The sequence below is a fragment of the Crotalus tigris genome, unplaced genomic scaffold (assembly GCF_016545835.1).
Source record: "Crotalus tigris isolate CLP2741 ecotype Arizona unplaced genomic scaffold, ASM1654583v1 scf7180000019415.609845, whole genome shotgun sequence".
NCBI classification, from domain to species: Eukaryota; Metazoa; Chordata; class Lepidosauria; order Squamata; family Viperidae; genus Crotalus; species Crotalus tigris.
Window position 1 is genome coordinate 509,158 of NW_024097526.1, and position 14,637 is coordinate 523,794.

A 14,637-nucleotide genomic window follows, 5' to 3' on the forward strand; every position below is an offset into this window, starting at 1 on the left:
ACAGCTGATAACAAAAGCTTTTGTACATTCCATATACGTGCTTGCTTTTTATATCATATGTCAAAAATCCTCACAGTTGGAAAAAAATCACTGACATGCAAAATTATGATTACATAATTTATATGTTAGAATTGATTATTTGGATATTGTTTTACAATATCTACCTTGTATGTTCCAGATAGTTTTGCAATCATCTACTTTACAAGGTTCATTATAGTCATTCTTACCACATTGTCCCTGGGTATTGTTGGCAAATGTTGCATAGGGAAGCCTGATTGTGAAGGCCATGCCATTGTATGTTACGTTCATTTTCAATCTAAATAGTTCCACCACGTAGTTTATACCAGACTTGTAAACCTTCAAGCTATATTTTTCATAAGGTAAACCCACTTGCTCATGATTCACAGTCACCTAATGTTCAAGAAGCCAGAAAAAATATAATTAAATAGGAACTATGGTTAAAATGAAATAATTTCTCCCCTGTCCCCACATATCTTTTTATTATGATAGACCCAAGAAGATTTTATATACAGGCAGGCAGGCAGGCAAAGTGACTCTGGAAGATCCTCAAAACATGGTTTTGTCAACTAGCCTGGGGATCCCATAATAGAACTGAGCCTATTAGTTACATGATGGTTGAGTGCACAAAATAAAAATGTTCTTGAAACATCTGTTGTCTAAAGCTGTCATTCCAACAATGTTACCAAATTGATGTCACAGTCTTAAGTAAACTTGATGTAAATCTTAGGAGGTACAGGGAGATCTGTTTGATGCAAGATATGAATCCAACTGTAAGCAAGAAATTTCCCAGGTTGAATCCATGAAATGGGAGAAACCTGACCATATAAAAATTCGCTCTTTTTGGGGCACATGGGCAGGCTATCAGGTCAAATTAGGATTTTCTTCAGCAGAAATTGAAAAAAAAGAAAGCTCAATGTGCTTTTTAAAACTGAATGATAGAATTAGAAAAAAATGTTTATTTGCTTTGCCTGAAATAGCTATAAAATTCTTAACATTGAGTGAATTGTTGGAATGAGTTGCCACCAGTGGTGGGATTCAGCCAGTTCGCACCACTTCAGCAGAACCAGTAGCTAATTTTTTGTTGCCGGGCCCAGAATAAACTTCCTGAAGTATCATCTACACAGAGAACTGGTTGTTCACATATTTGAATCCCACCACTGGTTGGCACTAAAGGTGTATTAAGGTATGAACCATGACTGGCTTGTAACTGTGATTACTAAGGTCATGCTTTCTTTTAAGAAGCTAAAGTTGGGGCAGAAGAAAAGTATTTTAAAAAGGCAAAAACAATGATGCTTTGAAATGGGAAGCCTGCTTTATTCCATTAAAGAATAAGGAGGTGCTGTAGATTTGATTATTGTTAGGCCATAACTTAAAACTGGTTTCTTTCTGGAAATAATGAAATCATAATAACAGCATAATAATATAGTAACAGCAAGAGTAATAAATATTAATAAAATCATAATAATATAGTAACAGCAAGAGTAGTAGTTTTTATTTTTAAGGTGGCTATAAATAAGCACAGTACAAAACAATAAAATACTACATCAGAATTAAAATAGCTGACACAATCTAATTTAAGATCATAACTGAAGTACAATAGCCTCAGTAACCTGAATAGAACACATGCATTGATGCAATCATTCATATATATATATATATATATATATATATATATATATATATATATATATATATATATATATATATATTGCCCCATCACATACATTGGACAAACCAACAGAAGAATAAGTGCATGCATTGAAGAACACAAGAACTCAGTCAAAAAAGAGGAATCAACTTCTTCTCTGGTCCAACACCATAAAGCCATAGGACATGAAATTGACTTTTAAAAGACCAGAACTACTGCCAAAACTGAACACTTTAATAACAGAAAAATCAGAGAAGCCATCGAGATAGAAAAATGGCCACACAGCATGAACAAATGAGATGATACCTCCCGCCTACCAGCCATTTGGAAACCCACCCTTATTGACAAACGAGTCCCTAACACAAAGACTGACACCAGACCCACACTCACGAAAACCACACAGGATGTCACCACCACACATCCACGCAAAAAGCAAACCCAAACCTACACCGATGATGAGGCACGACCACAAACCAGAAGCCAGACCATAATGGCATCATTAGCCACTTTAAACCCCTCCAATCCATACATTAAGCAAACTGAAGCTGAAAACACCAGCCTGAAGATGACAAATGGGACTTTGTCGAAATGTCGCCAAGACACTTCCAATTTTACATGGGAGAAAACCCGAATAACCAAAGATCTACATACATACATACATACATACATACATACATACATACATACATTGTTGTTGTTGTTGTTAATTGCGAAGTCGTGTCCGACCCATCGCGACCCCATGGACAACATTCCTCCAGGTCTTCCTGTCCTCTACCATCTTCTGGAGTCCATTTAAATTCACATCTACTGCTTCAGTGACTCCATCCAGCCATCTCATTCTCTGTCGTCCCCTTCTTCTATTGCCCTCAATCTTTCCCAGCATTAGGCTCTTCTCCAGTGAATCCTTCCTTCTCATTAGGTGGCCAAAGTACTTGAGTTTCAACTTCAGGATCTGGCCTTCTAAAGAGCAGTCGGGGTTGATCTCTTCTAGGACCGACCGGTTTGAACGCCTTGCAGTCCAAGGGACTCGCAGGAGTCTTCTCCAGCACCACAGTTCAAAGGCCTCAATTCTTTTGCGCTCAGCCTTTCTTATGGTCCAACTTTCACAGCCATACATTGCAACTGGGAAAACCATGGCTTGGACTATGCGTACTTTTGTTGGCATACATACATACATACATACATACACAAACAACACTACAATTCTGCAGAAGAAATAAATGCCTAAACCAGCTTCACAAAGGCCCATCAAAATAAAAGATTTTGGCAACATTTCTAATTTTGATAGATCAGACTCCAAGCAAATTGTGGCTGAAACTGGTTTTGGAGGACTGGGACTAGATGGGGTGAGTAGGATGTGAAGTATTTTACCTCTCTAACACTGTGATATGGGCATTTTACTACAAGGAGATCTAGCTAGCCATAACTCAATCAATAATTGTGTCAAGTATAGATGTGCTGCAAGCAGATTTTCCTTACAGATGTGCATATATGCAAAGCCCACTGAGCTAACATCAGCAACTTAAAATGGTACCGTGGACCATAGCTAACATTAGGCCAATTGATCCCATATGACATGACTAACATTAGGTCAAGGCTGAAAAGCTGGTTTTACTGTTTGTGGGAATAATAGGTCATTTGAGGTCAAACTCCACAAGTTTGTGGGAATAAGGGAGCCATAAGTTTTCTTTATTTGTAAAAATGGAACAGAGCAGAACAACTTATTTTACTGGGCAAATATGTCATCTCAGAAAGGAAAGAAAGATTGTCAGCAAGCTACAACTGTTAAGTTTATGTTGCACTGAGACTTGTAACTGGGCATCTGTCACCTTCCTATAAACAGCTACAGTTATAGTGTGTCAGTCAAGGAAATAAACAGTGGACATATATACTATTAAGGCTTAGTTTGAGTATCCTGGAAATTGCATCTTCCCAAGGATCCATGCTTGCCTGCAAAAATCATTCAATCCTTGGGTTTCTAGCTTGGGGCTGGTTTGAATTTCAAAACATCAGGTCCAAAAGGTTAACAAGAAGCTTTTCTCAAATGTGCCTGAGTGAATGGATGGTTATTATCTTGAAATGGGATAATTACTGGTATTTACTTGGGTGCTGCTAATCCATTTTGCTTATTTATTAAGTTTTGAAGCCATTTTTTTTAAGTTGAAGAAGGACATTGCATAGGTTCTTTGCTACACATTAGACAGTTTGAAAGTTTGTTGTGTTCTCCTTTGCACAGCCCTCCTCTCTCTGTTTTAAATGAAAGTACATTTCAAAATTCTATTGTAATGAAAACTCTATTGTAATGAAATCCATGAAGGTGCTTGGTAGACATTGTCTGAATTATGCCAGCAAGCAGGGATTTAGTGAAAGGAACAAGAAAAAAAAAAAAAACCACAGAGTTGCCTGAAAGAGATAGGAGAGAAAAGCTAAACGGAAGCAGTTTTTGAAGAATGAGAAAAATGTGGCTGCTTTCAACCACCTTCCCTCCTTTCAAACTAGGCATATGGCTACTTGACCAAAAACAACACAGATATTTACCACATAGATACTGGAGAACTGTAAGAATATATGATCACTATTAATGTTAGAGTCAATGGATGAAAGCTTTTCCATATATGTCCTTAAAGATTAGATTTTTTTTAAACTCAGTTTTTTTCACCTGAAGTGAAAACTGGAGCATTAATATGAATAATCTGTAAATTATCTATTCAAAAGGTTGTTGTGAAGTAATGGTGAGAAGTATTGTAATTTTTACTCTGCATGATATCTGCCTCAGAGGTGAAAACTACTGGTCATTTGTGAGGTTAGTATAATAAATTCTCAGTTGAATCTGGATAAGTAAAGATTTGTTATTGTCATATCATTATTTACAATTTTGTACTGAAATGTAAGCCATTTTACACATACCTCTACTTTCATAGGAATAAGTTTGACCGTTTTGAGGCGCACTTCCTGGGACTCATGCTTTATGGTGAGAGTACGGGTGCAAGAGACAGATTGTGCTGGATCACAGTGGTAGTTATCAATGTACACTCCAAAGTTGTAGATGGTGTGATTAATCTCTTCCATTAGGACATAGGTACAATTACCTTGGTAACTGTAGTAGTGGCCATCAAATGTCATATAATGTGGATCTCCCCAACCAGTGCAATAGCCTTCAGAAAGACAATAGAGTTGATTATTTGCTGGAACTCATATAAATAACTAAAAGAAATGGCAGGGGTTCCTAATGGATTTGGGGAATAAATTAGAAAATCTAAAAAGAATTGTCAGGAAAACTGTGATTAGAATAAAACATTGTCACTCTCATTTAGGAGATGAGCACAAAAGGGATATTGAAATTGTCTGACAAATTTGGGGGCAAAAAACCCTGAATAGACAATTCTTTGAAATTTCCCCATAAGAAAAAGAAATTCTCACATTGCTTTCCAATTACAGAATTCTCCCTAAGCAGAGACAGAAGGATTTCAGTAGGAAAAGCATGCTGGAAGCAGTTCTTTTCTTCCTTTCAAATTTTAAATTTTGATTTTGCTCAATATTTTAAGTAATTGCTAGATAATAAGAATATGATGGGAGAGAATATTTTTATTTATTTGATTGAATTGATTAGATTTTCATATCTAAGGTTTTGTTAGATTAAATTTATTATCTATCTATCTATCTGTCTGTCTATCTATCTATCTATCTATCTATCTATCTATCTATCTATCTATCTATTTATTTATTTGCACGTATTCTTTCACAAGAATAAATCTGTCTGCATTTGTTCTTTAAAAGACTGTTTATTTGTTTTATACAGAAATGCCAATATATCCAGTCAGTAATATAATTTTTTTCCTTCCTTTTGTAGAAGGAAGTAACTAGTATTGATTCATAAGAACTTCTTCATGAATTAGGTACTTTATATGTTATTTTATTAATTGTATCTGTTTCATCCATCACATGAGAAATTGCTCCCAACAGTAATAGCATGCTTGAAATGGTGTCTGAAAATATCATTAGTATTTTTTCAAAGTATTACTTTAGCTATTTATTTTGGAGTGCCTTTGAGTCAGTGGTGACTCTGGGTGATTGCCTGGACAAGATCTTGAAGTTTTCTTGGCAAGATTTTAGAAGTGGTTTGCCATTGCCTTCTTCTTAGGGCTGAAAGAGGATGAATGGCCCAAAGTCACTCAGCTGGATTTGTGCCTCAGACAGGATTAGAACTCCTGCCTAGCGGCTTAAGCACTATGCAAACTGTTGTTTTCATTAGTATAGCATTTAGTTTCCTTCATTTTAATTATCTACCAAATAGGATTTCAGCTTTCCAATGTTTCTGCATGCTAATTTTCTATAACCAGGAAACATTCTTAATGTCAAAGGCTTAAGTGTTGATTTCTTATTGTCTGAGCATGGGTCAATGTATTTTCTTGCTTTTTTTAAGAAAATGCCTTTCTTTATATTTTCTTCACAACGTCTCCTGAGACTGATCCCTGAATCTCTTCACTCCAAGCTTAATTTATAGGAATAAGCAGCTTTTTCAGTCCAATAACTTGAGGGATCCTTCAAGAGAACATCAAAGTTGTTTATATAAATATATGCACTCACAGTCACATTCCCAATGCGGGCAGCATCCGTTTTCATCCAATACTTCTACAGGAGCAAGCCCATTGGCACACTTGGGCTTTATTGAAGGTTCACACTCTACAGGAAACCTCTTCCATAAGTTACCTGTAACACACCGTAACTCTGTGCAATTACATATGCCTCCACTTTCTCCTGGCAGTATCTGAGACAACAAAGAGAAAATGTATCACACTTTATAATCCTGGTCAAACATGCAATAAATCAGTGGTTCTCAACCTGTGGGTCGGGACCCCATTTGGGGTCGAACGACCATTTCACGGGGGTCACCAAACAATGCAGTCCACCTTTTTTTCCCCTTTTCCTTAGCTGTGCTACTCCCTTTTATTCTATTGGCTTTTGAAAGCCAATAGAATAGACTCTCTTGAATAGAGTCTAATTCTATTGGCTTTCAAAAGCCAATAGGAATTGTCCAGGCTGTCTCTGCCCTGCTGAGCCCGCCAAAAGTCCCATTCTGCAAACGGTGCTGCACCAGTTGAGTAGTCCTCGACTTATGACCGGTTGAGTAGTCCTCGACTTACGACCGGTTGGGGGTTGCGACATTAAAAAGGTTGAGAACCACTGCAATAAATGAATGGATTAGAAGAACTAAATTAACAGAAAAACAGAGTTGGAAGGGACTTTGGAGGTCTTCTAGTCCAACCCCCTGCTCAAGCAGGAAATCCTATACCATTTCAGACAAATGGTTGTCCAGTCTCTTCTTAAAAACCTCCAGTGTTGGAGCATCCACAACTTCTGGAGGCAAGCTATTTCACTGATTAGTTATTCTTATTCCCAGTCAACACCTGCCCTTGTGGTTATCAAGTAAAATAATGCCAATGGATTGAAAACTATCTTCCATTGTATTACATACCAATTCAAATTGTACCGCATGCCAATTTAAATTACAGATCTCAAAGCTATGCACTAGTATCTTGAATTTGTTTTAATGTGCTCAATCTGAAATACAGTACTAGACACAATGGCTTTGCATATGACATTAGATAGGACTATGATTAAACTGAGACCATACAGGAAATTGGAATCAGTTCATTTGACCAAAGCATTTTTTCTTTTTTGGTTAATGTAATAATCAGTCAAGGGAAATAATTTGGCCCTCTCCAATCTGGGGGAATGAATGCACATCAGATGCTGGGCTAGGAGTGAAGAAACCTGGCATGGAAGTTCACTGGATGTCTATGGAGAGTTATCCATGTCATGGTTTGAAAGAGAGGTCAAAGAGGCTGTCTAGATTAAGATTGAACAGCCCTCTCTCAACAGAGGGGGAGGGATACAACACCACCTATCTCCTGTTTACAACACAGTCCTTTCAGCAGTGCCAAGAAGGTTCCACATCCCTTTGAACTATTCAGGTGGTCCAAGAGGCTTCAGTGACTCAGAAAGAGTGCTAAAGACCAGATGACTGCAAGGAATATAAATCCTTCCATCCTCCTCCATTCAGAACTGAAGAAGCTTCTTGGATGAGAAGCGAAACTTCTTCAAGGAAAAACAAAGTGCAGTTGCCTTTTGAAAAAGAACCTTTGGGACAAGTTCACTAGATGATTTGGGACCAGTTGAATTTTCTCAGTGCAATCTCCCAGAGTTATTGATGGGAGGATAAAAACCAGAGACAGTGCTGTGTATGTCACCTTGAACCACATCCCGCTATATCCTGCCTCCTAAATAAAATAGTGGGATATAAATATAGTTTATATTTATATAGCATAGTTTTAGCTATATTTTTCCAATATACAATAAAATGGGCCTAAGCCATCATATGTTTATGTTTGTATCATCATAATTAATTTTGTACATTTCGCTTCATTTGAAAAGTCCAGGTCTTATGCAATATATTTCTATTGAAATATGAAGATGAGCGAGTATAAGTAAAAATTCACGTACAAAATTAATTCTGACTTACCCAGAAATTTTGAATAGGTAACTTTCTGAGGCACATTTTGGAGATAATTTTCTGTTTCAATAACTTTTGTATAAATTCTGCCTTTTATGCATCCAATGATATTTAGCAAGCATAGCTGACATCTGAGCATGACAGACATAAACACACTCCAAGTTCCATGCTTAATTTTAAATATGTAAATAAACAGAATAAGAATTACTAACAATATGATCTCCTATTTCACAGGGTGGTTGAGTTGTACTTGTAGGAGCTGTGGATGTTACTGTTGTGGTTGCAGTTGTTGAACATGGCCAATTGTGAGTCACCACTTGGCATTCAAAGGAGCAACTGGTGACGCTGCACATGCCTCCAGCATTGCTACTTGTTATTGTTTCACCTGGATTTGAAAGATACATACTATAAGTAAAACAAAACAAAAGTTTTTATTTTTAATTGTAAGCAGCCCAGAGTCACTTTGTAGAGTGAGATGGGCAGCATGTAAATTTAATAAACAAACAAACAAATAAATCAAACACATGTTTGTGTGCAATTTTCTTTACAATGTTCTGCTTCCCAAATTCCTGGGCTTTTAGAGTTGGATGCACAGCATTTGGGATTTGATTCCAAAAAGGTACTGCAGAGTGCCCCAGATTAAGAAATATACCATCTGCCTGCAACTCTTTAAAGCAGCTGCATCTTTCAAAAGTTGCAGGCTGGGGCTACATTTATGCCTCAGTGTGGTCCAAAGGACCTTAAATTCAAAATATTATACAACTCAATTGGTTTCTACAGAAATGCTGATGGATTAGCAGACTTCATTACTTCTTCATAGCAAACTGAATACATTTTAATTATTAAAATAATACTATAATTACTGTCATAAGAATATATAACATAAAACAATTATTAGAATTAAAATAGTAATACAGTTGGGAACAGGTTATTAACATCTTCAGAGCAAAGACTAAATGGCCATCTGTGATTGTAAATGTATAAGACAGATGGTCATAATGTAAAAATAGTAAGAATGAGAGAGAACAAGGGGTTTAGTTATGTAACTATGACCAACCTATAAAATTCAGCTGAAATGTATCAATCATTAGGACTGAACCATGTCAAAATATAACCTTTTTTTTACAAGATTCCCATGGATTCTTCCTTGCAAGCTAAAGGGCAGTGGTTTTCTGTGTAACAAACTATATTTCTTTTCTTCTTATTTAAATGTGTCTGTCATCTTGGAATCAGCCCAACACATTCTAAATTCTCCTCTTTGTTAAATAACAATAGAAAGGGAGACCAACATTTAGGGGTATTCTATGCAATTACTGTATCAACTTTCCTCCATTGCATGCTACACTGCCTAGAAAGTTTGTTGTTGTTGGTTTTGGTGGTGGTGGTTTGTTAAACCCCTAAATTAATTAATTCAGAAATATGGTGCTGAGACCCACAGAGACAATTCTATTTATGTTGTTTAGGAACACTACCATAATGTCTTGGATTGGATATCCTGCACAGATGTTTGTAAAAATGTTACATTATAACAATTGTAATTGTTGTAATAATCTAATTAAAATAATTTTAATAAATTGTATGTATGTTAAAACCACCAGATTTGAGCCAGAAATACCGGGATGGCTATTCAATGGCCGCAAAGAGTTAGATTTTTCTGTATCTCTTTGCTCCCATCCAGTAGCTGCCTGACCTTTTGCAATCAGGATGTATGTGAGTGTAGTAGTAGCAATAGCACTTAGACTTACATACTGCTTCACGGTGTTTTACAGCCCTCTCTAAATGTTTTACAGAGTCAGCATACTGCCCCCAACAATCTGGGTCTTCATTTTACTAACCTCAGAAAGATGGAAGGCTGAGTCAACCTTGAGTCGATGACAATCAAACTGCTGGCAGTTGGCAGAATTAGCCTGCAATATTGCATTCTAACCACCATGCTACCATGCCTCTTTAGTATGTGTGTGTGTATCATTATCAACTACAAAAGTCAGTCAATGTTGAAATACTTAGAAATACTACTGACTGATAAATGGTCTTAAATAGAATGTCTAATAAGACCAAATCAATATGTACAGGTAATTCTCATTATTCAGGGAAGTTGTTTTCTGTGAAAATGCTGCAATGCTGAGGGCATGTGCATTGGGCTATTTCAATGTTTTGCTGCTCTGCATGTCCACAAATAAGTGCAACAGCACCATGACTACTGATTATAAGGGTAACGAAAAAATCCACATTTTCACAAATAAGTGAATGTGCAAATAGAGAATGTGTAAATAACAAGGATTACCTGTATTGTGTAGTTGATGTAGGCTTTATATGTACATGCTAAAAATTCTATGGATTCCAAGTATAAAACTAATGCTAACTTTGGCACTAAGTCAGCAGAACTTCTTGTTAATCCCATCAATTAATTCTTTAAGGTAAGACTTCCAGTCAATTTCCTAAAACTTCTTACACCTCCAAAAAATTAGGTTAAAAATCTTGGGCCCTCCCATTCCAAGAATGATCTTAGGGGCTTTAGAAGCAGCGTTGGCTGACTCATATACAGCCCTGAACCCTCCATTTACTTTCTGACAAGGGGAATGACAACAATTTTAAAATTGATCTGAAGTCAAGAAATATACGAACTGTACATCTGTCTATGCCCACTCATTCTTTCTGATTTTATTTCTTTAAAAAATATGGCCTGGAATTGTTGAAATTCAGCAGCTTTTTTTTCTGTAGGGATGAGAACAACAACAAAAAAAAGGACCAGAGGGAAAAGGAGCATAGCAACTAGTAGAAACACCTCAATTTAGAAACTGCCCTCTGTTACTGAGGATTGTAATAAGCTTTGGGGGAATAACTTATTTTGCTATAGAATAAATATTCAAGATGATGGATTCAGAACTTATTTACCGTTCCTAATAGTTCAAAAAGCAGTTTGCTAGCATTTCCATTGTCTTAAAGAGAATTGAAGATGTTGCAATGCACTGTAGTAATGTTAAAATAGAGAAAGCTAAATTATCAGCCAAGTTAAAAGGAAATATAATGGTTAGAGAATCTAGGCATAAATATGCTACCAATTAGTGTCAGGAAAATACAGCAATAATTTAAGCAAAAAAGAATTCAGATAATTACCTGGATAATATATAACACCGTTCACAACACAATAGCAAGGTGTTGAACTTGGAGTAGGAGTAGATGGAGTGGTGGTAATTGTGGTTGTAGGGCTTTCGGTAGTGGAGGTAATGGTAGGAGTAGGAGTTGGGGTGGGAGTAGATGGAGTGGTGGTAATTGTGGTAGTAGGGCTTTCAGTAGTGGAGGTAATGGTAGGGTTTGGAGTGGGAGTAGATGAAGTAGTGGTAGTAGGGCTTTCAGTAGTGGAGGTGGTAGTGGGAGTAGGCGTGGGAGTGGGAGTGGTGGTAATTGTGGTTGTAGGGCTTTCGGTAGTGGAGGTAATGGTAGGAGTAGGGGTTGGAGTGGGAGTAAATGGAGTGGTGGTAATTGTGGTAGTAGGGCTTTCAGTAGTGGAGGTAATGGTAGGGGTTGGAGTGGGAGTAGATGAAGTAGTGGTAGTAGGGCTTTCAGTAGTGGAGGTGGTAGTGGGAGTAGGCGTGGGAGTGGGAGTGGTGGTAATTGTGGTTGTAGGGCTTTCGGTAGTGGAGGTAATGGTAGGAGTAGGGGTTGGAGTGGGAGTAAATGGAGTGGTGGTAATTGTGGTAGTAGGGCTTTCAGTAGTGGAGGTAATGGTAGGGGTTGGAGTGGGAGTAGATGAAGTAGTGGTAGTAGGGCTTTCAGTAGTGGAGGTGGTAGTGGGAGTAAGCGTGGGAGTGGGAGTGGTGGTAATTGTGGTTGTAGGGCTTTCGGTAGTGGAGGTAATGGTAGAGGTAGGGGTTGGAGTGGGAGAAGATGGAGTGGTGGTAATTGTGGTAGTAGGGCTTTCAGTAGTGGAGGTAATGGTAGGAGTAGGAGTTGGAGTGGGAGTAGATGGAGTGGTAGTAATTGTGGTAGTAGGGCTTTCAGTAGTGGAGGTGGTAGTGGAAGTAGGAGTGGGAGTAGGAGTGGTGGTAATTGTGGGAGTAGGGCTTTCAGTAGTGGAGGTAATGGTAGGGGTAGGGGTAGGGGTTGGAGTGGGAGTAGATGAAGTGGTGGTGATTGTGGTAGTAGGGCTTTCAGTAGTGGAGGTAATGGTAGTAGGAGTTGGAGTGGGAGTAGATGGAGTAGTGGTAATTGTGGGAGTAGGGCTTTCAGTAGTGGAGGTGGTAATGGGAGTAGGAGTGGGAGTAGGAGTGGTGGTAATTGTGGTAGTAGGACTTTCAGTAGTGGAGGTAATGGTAGGGGTAGGGGTTGGAGTGGGAGTAGATGAAGTGGTGGTGATTGTGGTAGTAGGGCTTTCGGTAGTGGAGGTAATGGTAGGAGTAGGAGTTGGAGTGGGAGTAGATGGAGTGGTGGTAATTGTGGTTGTAGGGCTTTCGGTAGTGGAGGTGGTAGTGGGAGTAGGAGTGGGAGTAGTTGGAGTGGTGGTAATTGTGGTTGTAGGGCTTTCAGTAGTGGAGGTAATGGTAGGAGTAGGAGTTGGAGTGGGAGTAGATGGAGTGGTGGTAATTGTGGTAGTAGGGCTTTCAGTAGTGGAGGTGATAGTGGGAGTAGGAGTGGGAGTAGTTGGAGTGGTGGTAATTGTGGTTGTAGGGCTTTCGGTAGTGGAGGTAATGGTAGGAGTAGGAGTTGGAGTAGATGGCGTGGTGGTAATTGTGGTTGTAGGGCTTTCGGTAGTGGAGGTAATGGTAGGAGTAGGAGTTGGAGTGGGAGTAGATGGAGTGGTGGTAATTGTGGTAGTAGGGCTTTCAGTAGTGGAGGTTATGGTAGGGGTTGGAGTGGGAGTAGATGAAGTAGTGGTAATTGTGGTAGTAGGGCTTTCAGTAGTGGAGGTAATGGTAGGAGTAGGAGTTGGAGTAGATGGAGTGGTGGTAATTGTGGTTGTAGGGCTTTCGGTAGTGGAGGTAATGGTAGGAGTAGGAGTTGGAGTGGGAGTAGATGAAGTGGTGGTGATTGTGGTAGTAGGGCTTTCAGTAGTGGAGGTAATGGTAGGAGTAGGAGTTGGAGTAGATGGAGTGGTGGTAATTGTGGTTGTAGGGCTTTCGGTAGTGGAGGTAATGGTAGGAGTAGGAGTTGGAGTGGGAGTAGATGAAGTGGTGGTGATTGTGGTAGTAGGGCTTTCAGTAGTGGAGGTAATGGTAGGAGTTGGAGTGGGAGTAGATGAAGTGGTGGTGATTGTGGTAGTAGGGCTTTCAGTAGTGGAGGTGGTAGTGGGAGTAGGAGTGGGAGTAGTTGGAGTGGTGGTAATTGTGGTGGTAGGGCTTTCAGTAGTGGAGGTAGTGGTAGGGGTAGGGGTTGGAGTGGGAGTAGATGAAGTGGTGGTAATTGTGGTAGTAGGGCTTTCGGTAGTGGAGGTAATGGTAGGAGTAGGAGTTGGAGTGGGAGTAGTTGGAGTGGTGGTAATTGTAGTAGTAGGGCTTTCGGTAGTGGAAGTGCTGGTAGGAGTAGGCGTGGGTGTGGGAGTAGATGGAGTGGTGGTAATTGTGGTTGTAGGGCTTTCAGTAGTGGAGGTGGTAGTGGGAGTAGGAGTGGGAGTAGTTGGAGTGGTGGTAATTGTGGTAGTAGGGCTTTCGGTAGTGGAAGTGCTGGTAGGAGTAGGCGTGGGTGTGGGAGTAGATGGAGTGGTGGTAATTCTGGTGGTAGTGCTTTCGACATTGGGAGGACACACACAGCAGAGGACGTTGATTTCATAGTCGAGACAGACTGGTGCAGGAATTACAATTCCAGGAACCTGATCTTCGTTTTTGCAAATAAGCCCAGTGGAAACATTACATGTCACTGTCTGTTGCAAGTCCTCTAATGACACCTCAGGAAATTTCTTCGATCGGCATGATATGTTTTCTGGCTTCTCACAGATTGTTATGTTGTGCAGTCTGATGTTTTCATAAGTTTCATTGTCGCCTTTTGTAATACCAATTTCTGGAATACTCACAGAAATCCATCCAAACCACTCACAAATTGGGTTTAAACAAGGTGCTGTCAGGAAAGAATGACAGAAACAGAAATTGCCTATTGTGAGAACAATACTGGAACAATGGTTCAAGCTACAGTATGATATGCTCTTATAAAATAACAAAAAGTTAGAATTAACGAATGCTTTCATATGGATCAGGATTTCTTTCTTTGCTCATTAATACATTTGCTTGTGAATATCCTTCAGGGCAAGGGTGGGAAATCAAGGCTCTTGTATGACTTGTGGACTTCAAGTCCCAGAATTCTTGACCCAGCTGGCTCAGGAATTCTGGGAGTTGAAGTCCACAAATCATAAAAGAACCATGGTTCCCCACCCTTGCTTTAGGGCTATAAGTCCTGGCCTTCAAAAATTGAGTCAATCAATAGATGGCAATCCCAAGAAAATGCTTTGCTACAATTCATGGTT

At 39.0% G+C, this 14,637-nt stretch overlaps 1 protein-coding gene across 2 annotated transcripts in view; it reads right to left on the minus strand.

Annotated features, from left to right (window-relative positions):
- The window catches only part of MUC2 (mucin 2, oligomeric mucus/gel-forming), a 68,356-nt gene that overhangs the window by 16,062 nt on the left and 37,657 nt on the right, over window positions 1–14,637 (minus strand). For both annotated transcript variants that reach the window (XM_039362292.1, XM_039362291.1), the window contains 5 exons: window positions 11,301–14,234; window positions 8,396–8,568; window positions 6,257–6,437; window positions 4,577–4,824; window positions 228–411 (listed from right to left, as the gene is read on the minus strand). In XM_039362292.1, the coding sequence (XP_039218226.1) occupies window positions 228–411; window positions 4,577–4,824; window positions 6,257–6,437; window positions 8,396–8,568; window positions 11,301–14,234 (3,720 nt within the window). The remainder of the gene's footprint in view (window positions 1–227; window positions 412–4,576; window positions 4,825–6,256; window positions 6,438–8,395; window positions 8,569–11,300; window positions 14,235–14,637) is intronic.